Source organism: Corythoichthys intestinalis, chromosome 13 (assembly GCF_030265065.1).
Source record: "Corythoichthys intestinalis isolate RoL2023-P3 chromosome 13, ASM3026506v1, whole genome shotgun sequence".
Taxonomy (NCBI): domain Eukaryota; kingdom Metazoa; phylum Chordata; class Actinopteri; order Syngnathiformes; family Syngnathidae; genus Corythoichthys; species Corythoichthys intestinalis.
Window position 1 is genome coordinate 15,033,841 of NC_080407.1, and position 23,937 is coordinate 15,057,777.

At 40.0% G+C, this 23,937-nt stretch overlaps 3 protein-coding genes across 6 annotated transcripts in view; 1 reads left to right on the top strand and 2 right to left on the bottom strand.

Moving 5' to 3' along the window:
- Positions 1-2,605, bottom strand: part of atp23 (ATP23 metallopeptidase and ATP synthase assembly factor homolog) — an 82,252-nt gene extending 79,647 nt beyond the window's left edge. For 2 of the 3 annotated variants that reach the window (XM_057855133.1, XM_057855134.1), the window contains exons 1-2: positions 2,338-2,604; positions 2,162-2,207 (exon numbers count right to left, since the gene is read on the bottom strand). In XM_057855133.1, coding sequence (XP_057711116.1) covers positions 2,162-2,207; positions 2,338-2,485 — 194 coding nt within the window. In that variant the 5' untranslated portion in view covers positions 2,486-2,604. Of the gene's footprint in view, positions 1-2,161; positions 2,208-2,337 lie in introns of all 3 variants that reach the window. The other variant, XM_057855132.1, reaches the window with a different exon arrangement.
- Positions 2,606-2,922: 317 nt separating this feature from the next.
- On the top strand, positions 2,923-12,838 carry rpap3 (RNA polymerase II associated protein 3). 2 transcript variants are annotated; one of them, XM_057855130.1, is made up of 15 exons: positions 2,923-3,073; positions 3,189-3,351; positions 3,432-3,590; positions 3,660-3,752; positions 3,812-3,939; positions 7,940-8,061; positions 8,123-8,193; positions 8,255-8,380; positions 8,438-8,565; positions 8,624-8,745; positions 10,139-10,209; positions 10,290-10,370; positions 10,428-10,735; positions 10,792-10,892; positions 12,690-12,838. In XM_057855130.1, the coding sequence occupies exons 2-15, from the start codon at positions 3,199-3,201 to the stop codon at positions 12,773-12,775; spliced, it is 1,749 nt and encodes a 582-aa protein (XP_057711113.1). In that variant the 5' UTR covers positions 2,923-3,073; positions 3,189-3,198; the 3' UTR covers positions 12,776-12,838. The 2 variants fall into 2 exon arrangements, with proteins under 2 accessions (XP_057711113.1, XP_057711114.1); XM_057855131.1 differs by lacking the exon at positions 2,923-3,073 and having other exon boundaries at positions 3,189-3,326.
- Positions 12,839-12,913: 75 nt separating this feature from the next.
- Positions 12,914-17,906, bottom strand: LOC130928483 (mitogen-activated protein kinase 12-like). The gene is made up of 12 exons (XM_057855135.1): positions 17,688-17,906; positions 17,157-17,286; positions 17,028-17,086; positions 16,850-16,961; positions 16,752-16,781; positions 16,592-16,639; positions 16,418-16,532; positions 13,621-13,692; positions 13,452-13,531; positions 13,309-13,387; positions 13,070-13,243; positions 12,914-13,004 (listed from the first exon to the last, which is right to left on the bottom strand). Exons 1-12 carry the CDS (start codon positions 17,870-17,872, stop codon positions 12,949-12,951), a joined length of 1,140 nt encoding a protein of 379 aa, XP_057711118.1. The 5' UTR covers positions 17,873-17,906; the 3' UTR covers positions 12,914-12,948.
- Between the last annotated feature and the right edge of the window lie 6,031 nt (positions 17,907-23,937).

Genomic DNA, 23,937 nt, shown 5'->3' on the forward strand with positions numbered 1-23,937 from the left:
TCAGGATCAGTAGCAATATTTAACATATCATAAAGTTTTGCCCAAAATAGCGACTTAAATTTTTTTCAACAGCTAATAAATCACTCAATTTTCACATCAGAAACTTAATACCTGAGGAAAACACGCAGAATCTATTATAAATAATTTATAAATACATAATTAATAAATTCTATATGCAATCACAACTTATTATAGAATAGAATAGGCCTTGTCATTATCTAGTTGTATAGTTAGTTATATAGGTGTAGTGAATGAGGCTAGGGGCCGCCTGACGTAAACAGAGCTTTTCTGGTGAAAATGCTTGTGAATAAATGCCTAAATCCCCGAATTATTCACAGATATGGACATAAAACAGTCTCGATTGTTGGTTAAAAGCAAAGAAACTGTGCAGTTAGCATTTATTTTACGCATATATGTCGAAGTACAATGCTACTCTGTTAGCGAATGAGGCTAGTGGCTGCCTGAAGTCAACAGAGCTTTTCTGGTGAAAATTCTGGACGCAAAGGAGTTGATTCTTGGTTAAAAGCAAAAAAAAAAACGTGCAGTTAGCGTTTATTTTACGTAAATATGTCGAAGTACAATGCTACTCTTATCGAATGAGGATAGCGGCCTCCTGACGTAAACAGAGCTTGTCTGGTGAAAATTCTTGTGAATAAATGCTTAAATCCCCAAATTCCTCATAGATATGGGCGTAAAAGAGTTGATTCTTGGTTAAAAGCCAAAAAAAAAAAAAAAAAAAAAACGTGCAGTTAGCGTTTATTTTACGTAAATATGTCGACGTACAATGCTACTCTGTTAGCGACTGAGGCTAGCGTCCGCCTGAAGTAAACAGAGCTTTTCTGGTGAAAATTCTTGTGAATAAATGCTTAAATCCCCGAATTCCTCATAGATATGGACGTAAAAGTTGATTCTTGGTTAAAAGCACACACACACAAAAAAAAGTGCAGTTAGCGTTTATTTTACGTAAATATGTCGAAGTACAATGCTACTCTGTTAGTGAATGAGGCTAGCGGCCGGCTGACGTAAACAGAGCTTTTCTGATGAAAATTCTTGTGAATAAATGCTTAAATCCCCAAATTCTTCATAGATATGGACATAAAACAGTCTCGATTCTTGGTTAAAAACAAAGAAAACGTGCAGTTAGCGTTTATTTTACGTAAATATGTCGAAGTGCAATGCTACTCTGTTAGTGAATGAGGCTAGCGGCCGGCTAGTGAATGAGGCTAGTGGCCGGCTGACGTAAACAGTGCTTTTCTGGTGAAAATTCTTGTGAATAAATGCTTAAATCCCCAAATTCTTCATAGATATGGACATAAAACAGTCTGGATTATTGGTTAAAAACAAAGAAACCGTGCAGTTAGCGTTTATTTTACATACACCTGTCAAAGTCCAATGCTACTGTGTTAGCGAATGAAACTAGCAGCCACCTGACGTAAACAGAGCTTTTCTGGTGAAAATTCTTATAAATAGATGCTTAAATCCTCCAAATTCTTCATAGTTATTTTATGTAAATATTGCTAACTACAATGCTAGTCAGTAAATGTAGCGGCCGCCTTATGAAAACAAAGAGCTTCTCTGGTGAAAATTCTTGTGAATAAATGCTTAAATCCCCAAATTCTTCATAGATATGGACGTAAAACTCTCAATTCTTGGTTAGACGCAAAAAAAAAAAAAAAAACTGCAATTCGTGTATATTTTAAGTAAATATGGCGAACTATGATGCCAATGCAGTAGTGGCTAATTTCTCCCATTGATTTTTTTTTTTTTCACGTTTAAAAATGCATGCATGGTACGAAAAATATACTAATTACCTTGAATCCTCGAACGAATTACCCCTGAGACAATCCTTCCTGTTTGTATGAGGTACAGCTTTTGTACTTCTTAAAAAATCCAAGCTTGGACATGAGCATGTGCTGTCTTCGAATGACTATTACTAAACGAAGCTCGGCCCCTTATGGTAAGGCGTGAGGCAAAGAATGACGAAGTGTCAGGTCAATAGTTTTGAAGTATATGGCAACCTGGTGACACATATTGGGTGTACTATGTTTTGTGCTGTTAAAATTTGCGCGTACTATTGTATTACACTTTGCTGCTATGGTCAATTTCTAATTAACATTGCGGTTTTATTTTCAAGTGAAAAATACTTATAAAAGCAACTTACCATCCAGAATTTTTCATGGCACTCAGGAGTAGTTTGGCATATGGACCTAAGTAAAATACATCGAGCTGTAAGGACAACAAACTTCAAATTCGCCTGTTTTTATATTAACGTCATGCGAAATTGAAACGTCCCCGTTGATTCAAATGAGTAAAAATATTGACGAAAGTGCTACTCACTGGTTTCCACGGCTAACTGTAACATAACCTGACACTTGTGGTTGAAAGTGAACAGACTCTCTCCGACGGATCCCTTCTTGTATTTTCCCGTGTTTCTTTCGGGGAATAAGTCATATCCGTAGCCTTCCTCTTGTTTCGTTTGCCCCATTGTTGAAATTTAGCTGGCTTCGTTAAGAAATGATGTAGTTTATCCCGGTTAGCCAGCGTTAGCTAGCAGGAGAGGTCATTGCGGGGTTGTGACATCACGTGACGGCGTCGGTTGACAGGTTAAAAGCTATCATTAAAAAAAATTATAAAACGTTATTTAATGGCTTAATAAATATTTATAAATGTATTTGAAGCATAAAATGATACTCACAAACCATAACTACATTAAAACAATATTTATTTATCAGGTTTGTGACAACAAAGATCGTTGTAATGAGGTTCGGTGCTAGTTTCCTTCACATTAATCACAATGTGTAACCGTAAATAAATATAACCCCGTATTAATTATCTTTATTTTATATATATTCAACTATTATTGGACACGAAAACACACAAAATATATCCGAAGAATGTGACAGTTTTCGCGCTCTTCACACACTAAACGATCTTTGACTCTTTATTTTCGCAAAGCACGTCGGGATTCCGCTGTCATGGCTCCAAATAACAACATGAACACATGAACTTACGACTACTTAATAACCACATCTTTATTTGAATCGCGGTTGTACGCCGGAAAAAGAAAAAGAAGGTACTTTTACAACATTTTATTTCGTTCGATCCCATTATTTAAAGAGACAGTCGGAAGTGAGCATCACTCCAAACTCGTGTTTTCTCGGGAAATGAAACGAAATTCTCATCCGCAGTGAGGAAATAATGGCCGGACCGAACAAAGCACTCGAATTACAGATGCAAATGCGGCAGAATGCAGAAGACCTGCAAAGCTTCATGAAGGATCTGGAGACCTGGGAGAGTGACATGAAGACCAAAGATGAGCAATTGAGGCGAGGAATCCAAGGGGACACACGGGTTGGTCCCGAAACTGGAAATCCCATGCGCAATCATTTCGATTTTAGATGAGAATATTTACAAAATTGCTCGTTTTGTAGGCAAACCTTCCTCCTGTGCGAAACAAGGACTACAAAGCAAAAATGAAGGCGAAGAAGATGAAGATGGCCAACGGTGACTCCAAAGCAGATGAGACAGATGCCACTAAACCGCCGAGGATCAAATCGAGTGATTATCACTCATGGGACAAGTTTGATGTGGTCAGTTATGCATTATGAGTGATAAAAGCAGCCATGATGACAAAAACTAATTGGACTTTTGCATTTTAGGACAAGGCTTTGGAGGAGGTGGATAAGGAAGAAAGTCCTGATTCAGACTCAGAAGAAGCTGATGTAGAGCGTGCTTTAGCAGAGAAGGAGAAGGTAACAGCCAAGTTAAGCAATTAAGAATTCCTGCAAAAATAACACAATTTTATCATCAGGGTAATGCGTTTTTCAAAGAAGGCAAATACGACGATGCCATTGAATGTTACTCCAGAGGAATGGCCGCCGATCCTTACAATCCTGTTCTTCCTACGAACCGAGCCACTGCTTTTTACAGACTCAAGAAGTAAGCATTCACATTAATAGTACTTTGGCCAAAAGTATTGGCACTAGGGTTGTTCCGATCATGTTTTTTGCTCCCGATCCAATCCCGATCGTTTTAGTTTGAGTATCTGCCGATCCCGATATTTCCCGATCCGATTGCTTTTTTTTTTGCTCCCGATTCAATTCCAATCATTCCCGATCATATACATTTTTGGCAATGCATTAAGAAAAAATAAATAAAACTCGGACGAATATATACATTCAACATACAGTACATAAGTACTGTATTTGTTTATTATGACAATAAATCCTCAAGATGGCATTTACATTATTAACATTCTTTCTGTGAGAGGGATCCACGGATAGAAAGACTTGTAATTCTTAAAGGATAAATGTGACTTTGTATATTGTGACTAAATATTACCATCTAGTGTATTTGTTGAGCTTTCAGTAAATGATACTGTAGCCATTTACCTTCTGCCCAAATGCATGATGGGAAGTACAACCATGACTGTGCGTTGTGGTACCAATTGATATATCTTCTCTGCGTTGGGAAATAACATAGCGTGTTCAGAAAAAGATCATCTACTACCTTCTCCCCCACAATTCTTCCCACGATTATTCTAATAGTTGGGAGAGGGATTGTAAGGTTTTAGCCATTTAAAAAAAGGCTCCAAAGGCTGCTAAAATTCAAACTACTCATTTTACGCTGCGTTTTAGCTCTATATACTGTATGGGTAAAACGGCACCATTATTGAATGAACGCAACAATGCGTGAGTGGGTCGTGTAGCGCATGCGTTAATTGCGTTAAACATTGTAACATGATAAATGTAAAAAATACTAATTCTCGCTGTTAACACGATAAATTTGATAACACTGCCTTAAGCTTAAATTAAAGACTCTGGAAGAGTGTAACACATTATGTTTGTGACGTTAAATACAATTAGAAAACGATATAATTAAAAAATCTACTGTATATATATTAAAAAAAGGCATGTCTGATATTTTTTTGCCGATTCCGATACTTGGAAAATGACGTGATCGGACCCGATCGATCTGCATTTCTAATTGGCACCCCTACAATTCTGTCAGATAATGCGCAATTTCTCCCAGAAAATGATTGCAATCACAAATACTTTGGTAGTAATCTCTCCATGTATTTTGCCCGCAATGAAAAAACACAAAAGAGAATGAAAAAAAAAAAAAAGAATGAAAAAAAAAAAAAAAAAATCATGATCATTTTACAAAAAACTACAAATGGGCTGGAAAAAAATATCAGCAACCTTTTGAAAAATCATGTTATTCTTCTCTAATTTGTGTAATTAACAGCACCTGTTGCTAACCTGTGGCACATAACAAGTGGTGGCAATAACTAAATCACGCTTGCAGCCAGTTAAAATGGATTAAAGTTGGCTCAACCTCTGTCCTGTGTCCTTGTGTGTACCACATTGAGCATGGAGAAAAGAAAGAAGACCAAAGAACTGTCTGAGGACTTGAGAAGAAAAATTCAGAGAAAGCATGGGCAATCTCAAGGCTACAAGTCCATCTCCAAAGACCTGAATGTTCCTGTGTCTACCATATGGCACTGTGGCTAACCTCCCTAGATGAAGACTGAAAAGAAAAATGGACGAGAGATTTCAACGAACGATTGTGTGGATGGTGCATAAAGAACCTCGACTAATATCCAAACAAGTTCAAGATGTCCCGCAGTCCAAGGGTACAACAGTGTCAACCCGTACTATCCGTCGGCGTCTGAATGAAAAGAGACTCTATGGTAGGATACCCAGGAACACCCCACTTCTGACACAGAGACAAAAAAAAAAAAAAAAGAGTCTGGAGTTTGACCTGAGAAAGCTAAAAACATTTTGGAAGAATGTTATCTGGTCAGATGAGACAAAAGTAGAGCTTTTGGGAAAAGGCATCAACATCGTGTTTACAGGGGGAAAAAACTAGGCCTTCAAAGAAAAGAATACGGTCCCACAGTCAAACATGGCGGAGGTTCCCTAATGTTTTGGGGTTGTTTTGCTGCCTCTGGCACTGGACTGCTTGACTGTGTGCATGGCAATATGAAGTCTGAAGACTACCAACAAATTTTGCAGCATAATGTAGGGCCCAATGTGAGAAAGCTGGGTCTCCCTCAGAAGTCATGGGTCTTCCAGCAGGACAATGACCCAAAACACACTTCAAGAAGCACTAGAAAATGGTTTGGGAAAAAGCACTAGAGACTTCTAAAGTGTCCAGACCTGAATCCCATTGAACACCTGTGGAGAAATCTGAAAATGGCAGTGGAGAAGGCACCCTTGATATCTCAGAGACCTGGAGCAATTGGCCAAAGAATAATGGTCTACAATTCCAGTAGAGCATTGTAAGAAACTCATTGATGGATACCAGAAGCGTTTGTTCGCAGTTATTTTGTCTAAAGGTTTTGCTACAAAGTATTCGGCTGAGGGTGCCAATACTTTTGTCCGGCCCATTTTTGGAGTTTTGTGTAAAATGATCATGATTTATTATTATTTTTTTTTCATTCTCTATTATAAATGAAGATATTACTACCAAATCATTTGTAATTACAATCATTTTCTGGGAGAAATAAAGCATTATCTGTTTTGGCCAGCACTGTATAACATTTGATTTGGATGCATTTAAAAAGGACTAAAAACGTAACTTTTTGAAAAAGCTGACTCTGGCTAATCAGATTATCTTACTTTTATCTGATTTGTATCCGATTTTATCTGTGTTTCTGACTGTTTTTGCTTTTACTCCTTTATTTCTAGTCTTTTTATTATTATTATTATTTTTTTTAACACGATAATGTGCACTTTGAGATTTGTTTTTCAAATGTAAAGTGTGTTATAAATAAAATGTATTATTGTTATCATTATTAACATTTTAAATGACCATATTAGGCCAAAAACATGACACAAAACCCATCGAATTGACACCAGAACAACACTATCAAACGTCACTCGTCCAAAAAGCATGAGTGCCCTCTAGTGGAGAAAAAACATTGTTACCTCTGATTGGTATCATGGAGTCATGTGGTTATTGTTGCGACGTCTCATTGGTGAAACTGAGCAGCCACTATCGGCATCTTTGGCAAAACTAATATGTAGAATAAAGAGGAAACATGTAACGACTCTAGCGTAGCCCCAAAAAAAAACTACCCTCAAAAGTACATTTTTCTCAGAAAGTTACTCAAGTAAATATAACTGAGTAAATGTACCGTGTTACTGCCCACCTCTGTGTATCAAATGGGAGTTTGATATATTATGCTACCTACAGTGGGGAGAACAAGTATTTGATACACTGCCAATGGGAAAACACATTGGCAGTGTATCAAATACTTGTTCTCCCCACTGTATGAAAATAGTGGTGCTACTGTTAGCTAATTAAATTGACTTCCTATTCTATGCTACGTGATCGCTAATCCTGGCACCAACAATCTCTCTCCGAGTGTGTCTAATAGCATACCGCAAGCAACACGTCACTTTTGCTCATTAATATTCATGACGTAAGCAATTAGTGCTAGGCGGGTAAACCTCCCGTTTGTCCCTACTAGTAAATGAATGGAAATAGTGTACGAACGAGATATTTACTGAGCTAAACCTACCAATTCTGGCAAAACGCCACGCTAAAAAATAAGTAAAAATATCAAAATGGCTTACCTCTTCGTCCTCTGTAGAACCATGACCCCCAATAAAATGTTTATTGCATATGAAATGTGAATGGCTTCACCTTGCTGGCGTTAAACTGGTCTTTTGGACGTCCAGTTGATCCATTCTTCACATTTTTTGGTTTCGGGAAACGAATGAAGAAAGCATCCGTCATATGTCGTAATGTCTAGAGTCGTTTCTACAAGTTCCAAAGCAGCAGTGTTTGATCGGCACGTTCTTTTTTGAAAGATTACCGGAGAAAAAAACCTGAAATAACATGGATTGTATGCAAGGGCGTGTATATAATGTACCACGTCCGCGTTACGATGGCGACGTCACCCTATTGCACCGTTTTCCACTTTCTTTAGGTTCGCCGTGGCCGAATCCGACTGCAACCTAGCCATCGCTTTGGACGGCAACTACTTCAAAGCATACGCGCGACGAGGAGCCGCCCGATTCGCGCTGAAGAACTACGACGCAGCTTTAGAAGGTGGAATTTTTGTACACATCAAAACTGATCCGGAGATGTAAAAACGCACATTTTTGCGCAGATTACCAAACTGTTCTCAAGCTCGACCCGGGCAACCTCGAAGCACAAAATGAAGAGCGGAAAATCAAGGAGGTGCGAGCTCGTTCAGAGTTTAGATTTCAGGGAAGATGTACTAGCGAAATCACTTTGACAGATACTTGGACTCCGAGAACCGAGGGACGAAACGCCGCCTCGGTCAGATTCCGTCATTGAATGTGAGCGGCGAAGAGTGACGGAGGAGCAGCAACAACGACAGGAAGCAGTCGTGCAAAAAGACAGAGTAAGATTCCTCGCCGAGTTTAATTTTAAAGCAAAAACTACATGCATCGTCTTACAGGGGAATGCGTACTTCAAAGAAGGCAAATACGAAGCAGCCGTGGAATGTTACAGTCGAGGCGTGGAAGCGGACCGTACCAACGTGCTGCTTCCCGCCAACAGAGCCATGGCCTATCTCAAGCTGGAAAGGTAAGAACGTTCGTAGTTTTGTTGTTTGATGACGAAAAAAAATGCGTCCGTGTATCAGATTCAAAGAAGCGGAAGAAGACTGCACAACGGCGATATCTTTAGACGACACGTACTCCAAGGCGTTCGCAAGACGAGCTACTGCTAGAGTGGCGTTGGGGAAACTGGAGGAAGCCCGAAAAGGTAATAGAGAGAGACAGCGAGAACCAAAAGTGGTATTTGCCATGTGGCAAAATGGATTTTGCCATGTAGCATTTTTTTTTGCCATGTGGTAAAATAAATTTTGCCATGGGGCATTTTTTTGCCATATGGCAAAATAGATTTTGCCATGCAGCTTTTGCCATGTGGCATTTTTTTTGCCATGTGGCAAAATTGATTTTGCCATGTTGCATTTTTTTGCCATGTGGCAAATGGATTTTGCCACGTGGCAAAATTAATTTTGCCATGTAGCAAAATGGATTTTGCCCTGTGTGGTTTTTTTTTGCCATGTGGCATTTTTTTCCCATGTGGCATTTTTTCTTTGCTATGTGGCAAAATGGATTTTGCGATGTAGCATTTTTTTTGCCATGTGGCAAAATTGATTTTGCCATGTTGCATTTTTTTGCCATGTGGCAAAATGAATTGTGCCATGTACCATTTTTTTTGCCATGTGGCAAAACTGATTTTGCAATGTGGCTTTTTTTTTTTTTTTTTGCCATGTGCTTTTTTTTTGTCATGTGGCAAAACTGATTTTGCCATGTGGCATTTTTTCTTTGCCGTGTGGCAAAATTGATTTTGCCATGTGGGATTTTTTTTTTGCCATGTGGCATTTTTTGGGTATGTGGCAAAATTGATTTTGCCATGTAGGATTTTTTTTCCATGTGGCAAAATGGATTTTTGACATGTGGCATTTTTTTTCGTATGTGGCAAAATGGACTTTGGTTTGTGTCATTTTTTGGGGGGAGAATATGGCAGTTTTGCAGGCCATTAACGTCCGTGCTATTGACGGCCATGCACATCCAAATTTTCCATTCATTTTAAATGGCAGAAAAACATGTTTAGCTGTGAATTTTGACCATACACTTTACATTAGAGCGCACTGACATTCAACTGGCGACCAAGTTAGGGCCAGTGGTGTCCAAACATTTCCACATAGGGCCGCAGTGGGTGCTGGATTTCATTCCTACAAAACAAGAAGTCATCTTTTCACCAATTTGATGTCTCACAAGTGTAATCAGTTGATTGCAGTCAGATACTGCTTGTTTTAGCACAAACTTCATTGGTTAAACCCTCTGTGCTCGATTGGTAGGAACAAAAACCAGGACCCACAGCGGCCCTTGCGGACAGGTTTGGACACCCATGGGCTATGCCATTCACGGCTATGCACGTACAAAAAAAAAAAATGCCACATGGCAAATACATTTTGTCACATTGATTAATTGAACTGAAACAAATTAACCTGATGTGTTAATAGCGCCATCTTGTGGCCTTTATTGTTAATCACACTAGGCAACAATTAGAAAGTTTTTATTACACAATTTTGATAAGTTTTGCTGTATTTTTAATGATTTTTGACAAATTTGCCCTCAAAATTTAGATTTCCAAGAAGTTTTGAAGCTCGAACCAGGGAACAAGCAGGCCCAGACTGAGCTCCAGAAACTTCCAAAAGTACATTTTCACTTTCATTGATATTTTTGACGTACTTGCAAGTCTTGTATTTCGCTAAATCCAGTTGTTTGAACGCTCAGGACGTCGTCCTCCAAATATCCGACAGCTCCCAAAGGCGAACGGTGCAACCTGTGGACAAACCGGCTCACCTGCGCTCCACTGTAAGTACGCTCATTTCTGATAAATTCGCAGTATTGACTTGTTTCCACGTTGCTTAGAAACCCATGAAGAGAATCGACATCGAGGAAGTGAGCGGGAAAGCGCCGTCCCCTAATGTGAAGATGATTGAAATCGAGGAAATAACAGACCCACCACCCGAAAACACCACCGTAACAAATCTCCCACCTCCACCAAGCAAAGCTTTCCAACTGGAAGCCGACCTGCGCGCGATCGGAAACCAGCCGGAAGTGCTTTACGCGTACCTCAAGCAGATCAAACCTGAGTCGTACGCGCTCATTTTCCAGAGCTCCCTCGAACCTAACATCCTCAGTCAGATCCTGCAGACAATCCGGGATTTTTACACCAAGTAAGTTGCTTAAATCACTTCAAAATAAGAGCAACGCTAACACCTCGCTCGCGTAGGAACGAATCTGCAACCGTCACTGTGGACATCCTCGAGAGTCTTTCAAGCGTCAGGCGCTTCGACACGGCCGTCATGTTTATGTCTGCCTCGGAAAAGAAAGGTGGGTTTGGGTTAATAGAACAAATGAACCATCATGAAGCTTCGAACCAATTGGCTGCAAAGCTGCATTGCTTCAAGAAGCTTCATTTGGCCATTACTGCTCCCTTGGGGGAGACAGTCAACCTTTGCTGCCACCTGCTGTCAACAATGTTGTCATCCAACATGCCTCCTAGCATGCATTGCAACCCTACGGATGTAAATAACAATCAAAATTTATGTTCTGTGCTTATTATTTCTTCAGTTACTGTTCCAGTTGTTTCATTAATTGCTAGTTTTCGTATTTGGAAACACTTTGGGCCAATAGAACAAATGAACCACCTTGAAGCTTTGAACCAATTGGCTGCAAAGCTTCATTGCTTCAAGAAGCTTCATTTGGCCATTACCGTTTCCTTGAGGGAGACAGTCAACCTCTGCTGTCAACACTGTTGTCACCCAACATGCCTTCTAGCATGCATTGCAACGCTACAGATGTAAATAACAATTAAAATTCATGTTCCGTGCTAATTATTTCTTCAGTTACTGTTTCAGTTGTTTCATCAATTGCTAGTTATGGTATTTGGTAACACTTAGGGTTACTCAAACAAATGAGCCACCATTCATTGCTTTAATAAGCTTCATTTGGCCATCACTTCTCCCATGAGGGAGACAACTTCTGCTGTCAACACTGTTGTCATCCAACATGCCTCCTAGCATTCATTGCAACGCCACAGATGTAAATAACATTCCGTGCTAATTATTTCTTCAGTTACTGTTCCAGTTGTTTCATTAATTGCTAGTAACACTTTATTTGACAGCGGCATTATAATACTGCCATCAGACTGTCATAATTATGACATTACACTGTCATGGGCATAAATAAATGCTTATGACAGATATCATGAAGTGTCACTAACTCCATTTTTATCCAGGTCGAATCTTTTACATTCATTCAAAAGTGAGATAATTTGCCGGATGGTACAAAATGACATTTGTCATAAGCATTCATTGCATTGGATGAAGCATTGAACATTTAATTCATTGATTCATTCATTATATGTCTCCTGAACAGTCTCACCAATTTTGAAGATGATCCAACTGACTCCCTCGGCGAAAAGGTCTCAAATGTGCACCCTGTAAATCGATAAAAATTAATCCAAAATACCAGATTTTCTGTTGGATTTGGAAAATGGGTGCAAGAGACTTTTTGGAGCAGTTTTGCTTCAGGTATTGACTCCCCAAATTTCATTGCTCAAAGGCCTTTTTTAAAACTCCAATGACACCGATGATGATGACAATAAATATTTCATTCATTCATTAATGCTCATGACAGCGTCATAAGTATGATGGTCTTATGACAGTCTTATGTTACCACTGTCAAATAAAGTGTTACCAAATACCATAAGGAGCAATTCATGAAACAACTAGAACAGTAACTGAAGAAATAATTAGCACAGAACATGAATTTTGATTGTTATTTACATCTGTAGCGTTGCAATTCATGCTAGGAGGCATGTTGGATGACAACAGTGTTGACAGCACGTGGCAGCAGAGTTTGATGAAGCTTTTTTAAGCAATGAAGCTTTGCAGCCAATTGGTTCAAAGCTTCATGGTGGTTCATTTGGTTGTATGATGCCGCTGTCAAATAAAGTGTTCACGGTTAATATCTTTAGGTGTAAATATCCCATAATGCAATGAGGACAGATGCGGCTTAAACTCCAGTGCCGCTTATCTATGAACATATGCCGTTTTCATGTCACATTTGTTGGGTGGCGGCTTATAGTCCGAAAATTACCGTATCTCTCTTTTTTCCTTCACTCAGTGCTTAGAGACGTGTTCGACTTCCTCCACCAAGCGGACGTGGACGCATCATCTGTTGCTACGTTACAGAAGAAGTACGGCGTGTGATCCGGAATGCTGTTATACATATGAATAATGTCAAACATGAATAAAAGTGAATTTTGCAGCTTACTTACTAATGAAAACCACTCACTCTGTTCTGTTATGATATAAAATGACATTTATTCTGAATCAGCATACTAACATGTTCCTATCTCTGCTTTGTAACTTGCCTCGATGTGTTAAAGTGATGTTTCCTTGGAAGGTCTGAAGGTCAGAATCTCGGTGACTGTGTGTCCTGTGTAAAAGGAAAGTTAACCATTTGGGTTTCAGAGCACAAACAAAACAGTCTTGCCGACGTACGTTTCCACTGATCGAGCGTCAAGTCTGTGTTGTCTATGGTTTGGTCGTACGGTTGCGCCTCGGTTTCTTCTTCCGTGTCGCGGAAGTCGGCGAAGAAGGGCGAGTCGAGGGATTCCGAGGCGCTGACCCGCTCCTCGGGGTCGAGGAGGAGCATTTTTTCTAACACTGACACCGCTGCGAAGACGTCATAAAGGATTAATGCAGGAATACTGACTGTCCAGAAGAGTGCTTCTTCGTACCGTGTGAGCTTGTTTTGGAGAAGATGGAGTGCAGATCCTTTTTAGGGACTTTGGACAAACCCTTGAGGTAGTTTTTAGCCTGGTGGGATAGGAAATGTTCGTGTCAGTCAGGTTATAATTTGCAAATTATCTTCTAAACTTACATCTTGGCTTTGGAGCTTCATTACAAAGTCTGCAGCTGGCGTTCCTGTGATTTTCATGATTTCCCGGAGCTGGTCCAGGTCTGGCACGAACTCTAGTCAAGGTTCACATTCTTCTCACTTTGCATTCCGTTTTATAGGTATAAAAGAAACCTAAAAAGCACTTGGATACGATCGTTGCCCTTGAAGAGCGGCTTCCCCAGCAGCATCTCTGCCATTATACAACCGGCGGACCAGATATCCACTAAAAAAAAGAACAGAAAATTGTATCACAAACCAGGGGCGGAACAAATGTGAACAGGCCCAGGGTGCAATGAGCTTCTAGGGGCCCCCCAAGTTTGACATGTGGTGTTCGTGGTACTTAATTCAGTTCAGATATATCAACCTATTTTCGTTAATTCTACATTTATAATAAAGTTCTCAGTGTCAATGTACAGTGGGGTTCTCAAGTTCTCCCACTTGAAAATACTAGAGAGGCCTGTAATTGTCAACATGGGTAAGCCTCAACTATGAGAGAAAGAATGTGGAGAAAAAAAACAGAAAACCAGATTGTTTGATACTTTGTTATGTACCCTGTGTTGGCAATAACGGAGGCCAAACATTTTCTGTAACTCTTCACAAGCTTTTCATACACTGTTGCTTGTATTTTGGCCCGTGCTTCCATGCAGATCTCCTCTAGAGCAGTGATGTTTTGGGGCTGTCGTTGGGCAACACGGACTTTCAACTCCCTCCACAGAATTTCTATGGGGTTGCGATCTGGAGACTGGCTAGGCCACTCCAGGACCTTGAAATGCTTCTTACGAAGCCACTCCTTTGTTGCCCTGGCTATGTGTTTGGGATCATTGTCATGCTGAAAGGTCCAGCCACGTCTCATCTTCAATGATTTTCACTCAAGATCTCTCGATACATGGCCCCATTCATTCTTTCCTTTACACAGATCAGTCATCCTGGACCCTTTGCAGCAAAACAGCTCCAAAGCATGATGTTTCCACCCCCATGCTTCACAGTGGGTATGGTGTTCTTCGGATGCAATTCAGTATTCTTTCTCCTCCAAACACGAGAAGCTGTGTTTCTACCAAAAAGTTCGATTTTGGTTTCATCTGACCATAACACATTCTCCCAGTCCTCTTCTGGATCATCCAAATGCTCTCTAGCGAACCGCAGATAGGCCTGGGCGTGTACTTTCTTCAGCAGGGGGACACGTCTGGCAGCTCTCTGTAGGTCATTCACTAGGTCCCCCCGTGTGGTTCTGGGATTTTTGCTCACCGTTATTGTTATCATTTTGACGCCACGGGGTGAGATCTTGCATGGAGCCCCAGATCGAGGGAGATTATCAGTGGTCTTGTATGTCTTCCATTTTCTAATAATTGCTCCCACAGTTGATTTCTTTACACCAAGCGTTTTACCTATTGCAGATTCAGTCTTCCCAGCCTTGTGCAGGTCTACAATTTTGTCTCTGGTGTTCTTCGACAGCTGTGGTCTTGGCCATAGTGGAGTTTGGAGTGAGACTGACTGAAGTGGTGGACAGGTGTCTTTTATACCGATAATGAGTTAAAAGAGGTGCCATTAGGGCAGGTAACGAGTGGAGCCTCGTTAGACCTCGTTAGAAGAAATTAGACCTCTGACAGCCAGAAATCTTGCTTGTTTGTAGGTGACCAAATAGTTATTTTCCACTCTAATTTGGAAATAAATTCTTTAAAAATCAAACAATGTGACTGTTTTTTTTTCCACATTCTGTCTCTCATGGTTGAGGTTTACCCATGTTGACAATTACAAGCCTCTCTAATCTTTTCAAGTAGGAGAACTTGCACAATTGGTGGTTGACTAAATACTTATTTGCCCCACTGTATTTCAATCACAATACAATACAACAATAACAGTAATAAACAAAAAAATGTGCTTTTGCAGACCAGTTGCATTACTTGAATGATCACCTTCAGCCTCAAATTTGGAAGTTATCATCACGTTCCCCAACTTTTTGAGGTGGACCAGAACCTTCCTTCATGACTATTACAACCCGCATCATTTTTCTGAATCGGTGAAAATGCCCGAAAAGAATTTATAAAAGAAGTCAGAATCTAGCCCCTCTCAAAAATAAGAACCTAATTAATTAAGATAAATTAGAAGCTAAAACCCAGCAAAGGGCTGTAATAGCACAACCATAGACTTCATAATGTATTGACGGGACACGGGGCCGATTCATAGGGGGCCTATCTCTGTCAAAACCCACACAAAGAGCTTTTTCCGTTGAAAATTATTGTGAATAAATGCTTAAATCCCTGAACTCTTGATCAACATGGGCGTAAAACAGTCCCGATTCTTGGTTAAAAGCAAAAAAAAAAAACTTGCAGGTCGCATTTTACGTAAATATTGCGAAGTATAATGCCAATGCTGTAGCGGCTAATTTCTCCCATTGATTTTTTTCTTTTCAAAATGCATGCATGGTACGAAAAATATAAGCATTACCTTGAATCCTCGAACAGATCACTCCTGAGACAATCCTTCCTGTTTGTATGCAGTACAGCTTTCGTACTTTTTCAACATAAATCCGGCGTTAAGATCGCTGCATGTGACTGATTGCTAATAAATGAAGCGGAGTGTTGGAAGGCGTGATGCAGTGAATGGGGAATGTGTCATGCCAATACATTATGAAGTCTTTGGCGAAACATACCTAAAATACAAAAAAGGATTCAAAACCAACTGTAATACTTGTAAAAGGCCTCTCTTACACCCCCTGTTGACAGATTTCTGTCACTACAACATAGAACTTTCCTCATTAAAAGTGCGAGTCAACCTTCCACTGAGCAAACCAGTTTCTCCTCCCATTAGATAGAGGGCTAGCAGTTAAAAAATTTAATAAAGCCTGTAAATTGGGGGCAAATGAGTCCAAAACATTGTCTTTAGTAAGCGTATGCTAAGCTCCGCCCCTGTCTCAAACTATTGCACATTGTTTTTGACGACTATCCTACCTGCTTGCGTGTAGCGCATCCAGTTCAGAATAACCTCAGGTGCCCGGTACCAACGGGTCACCACGTAGCCAGTCATTTCCGCGTCGGCCTGCCTTGCTAGGCCAAAATCGAGAATCTAAAATTGACAAAATAATCGTTCATTCCACAAAAAGTCCACTTGACGTGTGTACGTACCTTTAATTCACAGTCTGGATTGATGGCTAGATTTCCTGGTTTTAGGTCCTGAAATGATTTCAATCACAAATTAGATGCTGTTTTAACAAATTTAACATGATAATCCACCAAGGAATTTAACCCCGCCCCTTAAAAGTGCCGAAAGTGAAAGGTCACGCACCCTGTGGATGATCCCTGCGGAGTGGATGTACTGAAAAGAGGCAAGGATAAGACGTTAAATGTATTTTCGAAGTGATATTATGATTGAAATCATCTTACTTTGAGTCCTTTCATCATCTGGTAGACAAGAAACTGAACTCTGTCTTCTGTCAGTCTCTCCAGTTTCATTAGTTTGCCAAGGTCGGTACCCATGAAGGGCATAACCAAATAGCTGTGAGTGTTAAAATTCATTAATATAGCATTTTTAGAAAAAGAGAAGGACGAAATGAATGCTTACAAGTCTCGAAGACGGTCCACGGAAATTTCCGCTGTGAAAACATCAAGTAAGCCGATCACCTATTTAGAGAAGGTGACATTTAATAAAAGCACCTTGTTTTGGGTATTCAAGTGATGGAATTCATCTCACGTTTTCATGCTTCATGTGTTTGAGAAGGCGGAGCTCCCGGTAGGCCCGCTTGGCGAAAAGTTTGGACTGAAACGGTCGGTGGAGCTTTTTAATGGCAACTTGCGAGTTCGTCCGACGATCCCACGCTGAACTGAAACAATATTTTTTAGAGTAAACTACATTTTACGTTTACTTGGGCGATGTTTATAACATTTTTTTCATCCTGTCAAACCAAGAAACTAACTAAAGTGTTAGTAATGTTGTTAATTAAAGCTTTACCCTCCCTGCGGTTAAGTGTGAAAGTCAGCTGGGGGGAAAACTTGTTTGACTTTTAACAACAATGAGACTGGGGGTGCTTTTCTTTGTGGACCACCTCATCCACACAATGCAAAGTGGGGGTCCGTGACGCCAGCTGTGGGGGTGTAAATGATCCCAAATATCTCAAAAAGTTCCAAAAAAAGCTATGCAATAAACCAACAAATGCTGCTTTAATCCCTTTGTGCAGACATACAATGAAAATTTTCATCAGTGAATATGAAAAGCAGTTCTCACCAGACACTTCCATAAGCTCCAGTTCCAACCTGCCTCAGTTCTCTGTACCTTTCCGGCACTTCCCACACGGTTCTGTTGATATCCTGCCGGTAAAATCCTGTCCTGGACCCTCGCAGAGCCATCCCCGAGAAGTTAGAGGCCAGGACATTGATCCGCTTGGGTTCTGGTGCGTCGGGGATGCTCATGTTTGATGAAAACTCCCAAGAGAAGAAGTGCCGTCTGTCCTGCAGGGAAGTTTGGGGTCTCGCAGCTTGACCCCACCCGCCCCCCACACACACAAACGCGTCTATTGTGGTTGTCGGTCGCCCCGGGCAGTCTATGGGTGGGTCTGTAATGTGGGACAAACATCTGTCCTGTCTATTCTGCTAGAAATCAGTGATAATCAACTTCACAACATAGTACTACACAATGTAGTATAGCATGCTTTAGATAACTGTAGTTTAACGTGACATATCATAGAATAATACGATGTCATAATATATGAGTATACCAAAGTGTAGTATTACAGTAATTGTTATACTAGTATAATAAAGTGAAGCCGGCAAAAACTATGACTTGACCGCCATCTAGTGGCTTTGTAATATTGAGGAAGTATGCTTAAGGGAGGAGAGACAGTGAGAACCAAAAAGTGGTAAAATGGATTTTCCCATGTGGTATTTTTTACGGGCCATGTGGCAAAAAGAGGCAAAGTGAATCTTGGCATGTGGAAATTTTTATTTTTTTTTGTATGTGGCAAAATGGATTTGGATTTCGAAAATCTGGATGTGCAAAGCCGTCAATGGCATAACCTGACTTGGTTGCCAGTTGAATGTCAATGCGACGTAATGCTAAGTGTATGGTCAAAAATCACAGCCACGCATGTTTTTCTGCCATTTAAAATGAATGGAAAATTTGGACGTTCATAGTCGTCAATGGCATGGACGTGCATGGCCTTCAAAACTGTCATATACCCCCCCAAAAGGCCACCCCCCACCCCCCCAAAAATGCAACAAACCAAAATCCATTTTGCCACATACCCCCAAAAAATGTCACATGGAAAAATCCATTTTGCCACATGGCAAAAAAAATGCCACATGGCAAAATCCATTTTGCCACATGGCAAAAAAAAATGCCACATGGGTAAATCAATTTTGCCACATGGCAAATACCACTTTTGGTTCTCAGCCCTGCTGTAAGGGAGTGACTTGCTGCAAATCTTTTTTCATAATAAAACAATGTTATCATGTATTGTTTTTAAAGATGTCCCGATCAGTCGGCATCCCAATCGAACGGGTCCGATCACGTCATTTTCAAAGTATCGGAATCGGCAAAAAAATATCGGACATGCCTTTTTTTAATATATATATATATTTTTTTAATCTAAATTGTTTTTTAATTGCATTTAAAATGACTGACAAAATGTCTTACACTCATCCAGAGTAGTTTTGGCTTAAAGTAGGGCTATCAAATTTATAGCGTTAACGGCGGTAATTAATTTTTTTAAATTCATCACATTTAATAATTCACGCATGCGCTGCACGACCCACTTACGCATTGTCGCGTTCAATCTATAAAGACACGTTTAATCTATAAAGACGCCGTTTTACCTATAGATAGCTCTAAAAGGCAGCGTATAATGAGGAGAGAGAATTTTGACAGCCTTTGGAGCCATTTTTTATGTGGTTAAAGCCTTACAATACCTCTCTCAGCGATTAAAAATAACGTGGGAGGCAATGTGGGGAAGACAGGTAGTAGTTGATCATTTTCTTAACACCCTATGTTCTTTACCAACGCAGAGAAGATATATCAATTGGTACCACTACGCACAGTCATGGTTGCACTTCCCATCATGCATTTGGGCTGAAGTTAAATGGCTGCAGTATCATTTACTGAAAGCTCAACAAATACACTAGATGGCAATATTTAGTCACAATATACAAGGTCACATTTATCCTTTAAGAATTACAAGTCTTTTTATCCGTGGATCCCTCTCACAGAAAGAATGTTAATAATCTAAATGCCATCTTGAGGATTTATTGTCATAATAAACAAATACAGTACTTATGTACTGTATGTTGAATGTATATATTCGTCCGAGTTTTATTCATTTTTTTCTTAATGCATTGCCAAAATGTATATGATCAGGAAAAATTATTGGGAATGATTGGAATTGAATCGGGAGCAAAAAAAAAAGCAATCGGATCGGGAAATATCGGGATCGGCAGATACTCAAACTAAAACGATCTGGATTCGATCGGGAGCAAAAAAACATGATCGGAATAACCCCAGTTATCATGTATTGTTTTAATGTAGAATGAAGGGTATTGCATCCTTTCTCGTATTTACTGTTTGTAGTACTCTAACCCAATATAAAATAAATAGCATTTAAGTCATAGTTTCAGAAAAAACAAGCAGAATATATTTGATAATATGAACAGTTGGACTTGAAATGATTAGAATTTGCAGCGCCAAGTGTCAGGGAAGCTCAAATTTGAACTCCAAGACAAGTGTTACCTCGATAGCTCAATTAGAGAAAGGAATTCGACCCCAACCATGGATTGCTTTTCTTCGAAGACTTTATGAACAAGAGCTCTCGGGTACAAAATGATGTGACCCAAGACAAAGGGCAGATAAGGGCAGAACAGATACAGGGCGACTCCTGACTACAAAAGCTGACTGAGCAAGATTGGCGCTGACATGCAGGTGATAGGAAAGACATCTACAAGCCCACGTCTGCACCACCAAATCCCGGAATCTGCTCTTCTGGACAGTCCAGAACAAATGGCGGTACATCCTGACTAGCCACAAGGAATATCTGATAACGAGGAACCCACGACTGAGAAGTTGACACCCAGCAATCACGTGGCGCTGAGGTAGCAAAATCCTCAACTCTTGTTGTCCTGACAACAGTAACCCCCAAAACCCCTCCTGCCTAATCTACACAGAGAATAATCCTAAACAACGCCCAAACAAACCTTTCTTTCGGACCACGCCTCACCAGAGCCTTTAAAAGACTAAATGTCTAACTAATCGTTGTCATTTTTATCGGGAATCTTTTTTTGACTTGTGATATGGTGACCCCGGATCCAGTTTGCTTCCTCGCCTGGGTCTCTCTGTGGTGAATGATTGCTGCTGACTTGGAATAAATATTCAATTTGTGGAGTCAGTACAAGGGGTTAAGACTAAGGTGAACGTATGGAGTTTGGCCTTTTGGCCAGGTTGCCGGTTTACCGCCGGCCTGGGTCGTTGGAATTGCGCTGGCGCCGTTCCAGCGGTTTGGCTGGCGTGATTCCGGCAATCTGGGTAAAAGGCCAGATTCCATCAAGTATTATATCTATCTGATTACAGTATATCTCACTTTATACTATAAACTAAACGGAACTTTGACTGTGTGTTTGATTCCTATGGACTCTGACACGGCTGGACGGATTTTGACGAAATTTTACACAGTTGTACTTAGTTTCTATTCTTAGATGCGTTTGATCTTTGTAGGTCTCCATCTTGTGCGGAAAATTAATTCGAAACTCCAGAAATTAACACAGAAAATCCATGATTGTGGAGGTAACAGCGCCGTCTTTTGGGCAAAAGACGCGTTTCTTGCGATTGCAATCTTGCATTTGGCTTTCGAACTTTATGGTATGTGCTGTGATGACAACAAATGTACAATTTTCCAGAATATTACAGGGATTCATTTCGGCTGTATGTGCATACTGTTGAGACTGTTATTTATTGTGTGTTACGCCCACAGTGGTTCATGGGTAGTTGTGGCAACCATGACTGAGAGCGGTGGTTGCCGTTGTTATGTTCTTGTGTTTTCTGTTCATTACTGGTGCACGACAATTATTGGTCCGACAATAGGAATTATGACGTCGTCCCAATAATTCCAATAACATTTATAATAGGACCTTTAATATGTACTGTTCTGGCTTTACAGTTTACACACTTGTATGGGAATCGGTTAACCATTTGCGGGGAATTGCTCCCACCTGCTGGTCAGAATAATTCACTGTATCTATTTTTTGTTACAGTAGTTTGGTTCAATCACTTACACATTGCGGTGTCTAGCGGTAGCATTGACAGTCGTGAATGCTTTGTTACGTTTCCACCTCGGAAATATATCTCAGTATTTTAAGTTTACTATAATATATGGATGTGCAATATATGTTTACTTCTGTGGTGAAGGGTCATATGTACAGAACTTCATAAGTTGTGTTATAGAAACCAGCCAATGCTTTAGTAGCTCAAGCTAGTGTGCAATGGTATACATATAATAGTTGTGTATATAAGTGTATTTTGCAGTTTGTTGTATATTGAGTATTGAATATGTGTATTTTTCTGTTGTACCTTAACAATATTAAGACGAGTGTCTTCCCATAAAAGCAAAAAAAGACCAAGCCTTGTGGTTTATGGAAGTGCATTCATTCTTAGCTGGCTGTCGGGCAGTGCAGAAGTGAAACGCACTGTTTCGTTCATGTCATTATAAAAAATCTGGTGAGCTCAAAGGCAAATCTATGTTGAATCAACCACTAGTTGTTGTTTTTTTAAAACCTCCAGGTGTTCAAAAACTCAAAAAATTATATATTTATTATTGGTTATCGATATCGGTATCGGCTCTGAGGAGCAGGAAGTTATCGATATCGTTTTTTTAAAAAATGGATATCGTGCACCCCCACTGTTCATAAAGGCGCCGTCTCTTGAGGTCGTGTGGTATATGGGGCACAAGAGCAGCAAGTGTGAAACATAAAATCTCATTCTTCTCTGCGATGCTCAAACAATAGTGAGTACACACGTGGTGTCATTTTACTATTATAGCTGCATCTCTAAGGAAAGTGTTTTATCTGCCATTCGGTTGTATTGCATTCATGTTACACAAACCTGAGCAAAGCTAGGCCATACTGCTAGTTATTGTTATAAATATGGTGCATTTTTCTTTAAAATCCCATGAAATATCACTATATTCATAGACTTCATAAGGTAATTAAGTCTATGCTATATTATAAGTCATGATAGTACTTTGCTACAACATTGTGGTTGCGCTCATGATCAGAAAAACACACTAAGGAGATGATAACAACCTTCATTGCTGATGATGTCATCAAATGAAAATAGCGTGGCATAACTTTGGTCATACAAAGAACAGAAATACAGAATAAAAAGAAGAACAAATATAAAATAGTACATTACGCTACCTTTGTCATCACGGCTCTTCCATATTTTATCACGTCATCGATCCTGAAAACACTGCTCAATCACGACAGCACTTATATACAATTTTACATTCACTTTTGTGGCAAGACATTCACCCATTACAACCTTCACCTTGAAAATGGAAGGTCTCGCTCTTTGCATTTCTCAAAAACTGATAAAAGACAGAACCCGGTGAAGAATGGCAATTACTGTAAATCATAGCAAGGATATCTGTAAACACAGACCATTTGGCATATACAGTGGGGCAAATAAGTATTTAGTCAACCACTAATTGTGCAAGTTCTCCCACCCGAAAATATTAGAGAGGCCTATGATTGTCAACATGGGTAAACCTCAACCATGAGAGACGGAATGTGGAAAAAAAAAAAAAACAGAAAATCATATTGTTTGATTTTTAAAGAATTTATTTGCAAATCATGGTGGAAAATAAGTATTTGGTCAATACCAAAAGTTCATCTCAATACTTTGTTATGTACCCTTTGTTGGCAATAACGGAGGCCAAACGTTTTCTGTAACTCTTCACAAGCTTTTCACACACTGTTGCTGGTATTTTGGCCCATTCCTCCATGCAGATCTCCTCTAGAGCAGTGATGTTTTGGGGCTGTTGTTGGGCGACACGGACTTTCAACTCCCTCCACAGATTTTCTATGGGGTTGAGGCCTGGAGACTGGCTAGACCACTCCAGGACCTTGAAATGCTTCTTACGAAGCCACTCCTTTGTTGCCCTGGCTGTGTTTTTGGGATCATTGTCATGCTGAAAGACCCAGCCACGTCTCATCTTCAATGCCCTTGCTGATGGAAGGAAATTTTCACTCAAGATCTCTCGATACATCGGCCCATTCATTCTTTCCTTTACACAGATCAGTCGTCCTGGTCCCTTTGCCGGAAAACAGCCCCGAAGCATGATGTTTCCACCCCTATGCTTCACAGTGGGTATGGTGTTCTTCGGATGCAATTCAGTATTATCTCTCCTCGAAACACGAGAGCCTGTGTTTCAACCAAAAAGTTCTATTCTGGTTTCATCTGACCATAACACATTCTCCCAGTCCTCTTCTGGATCATC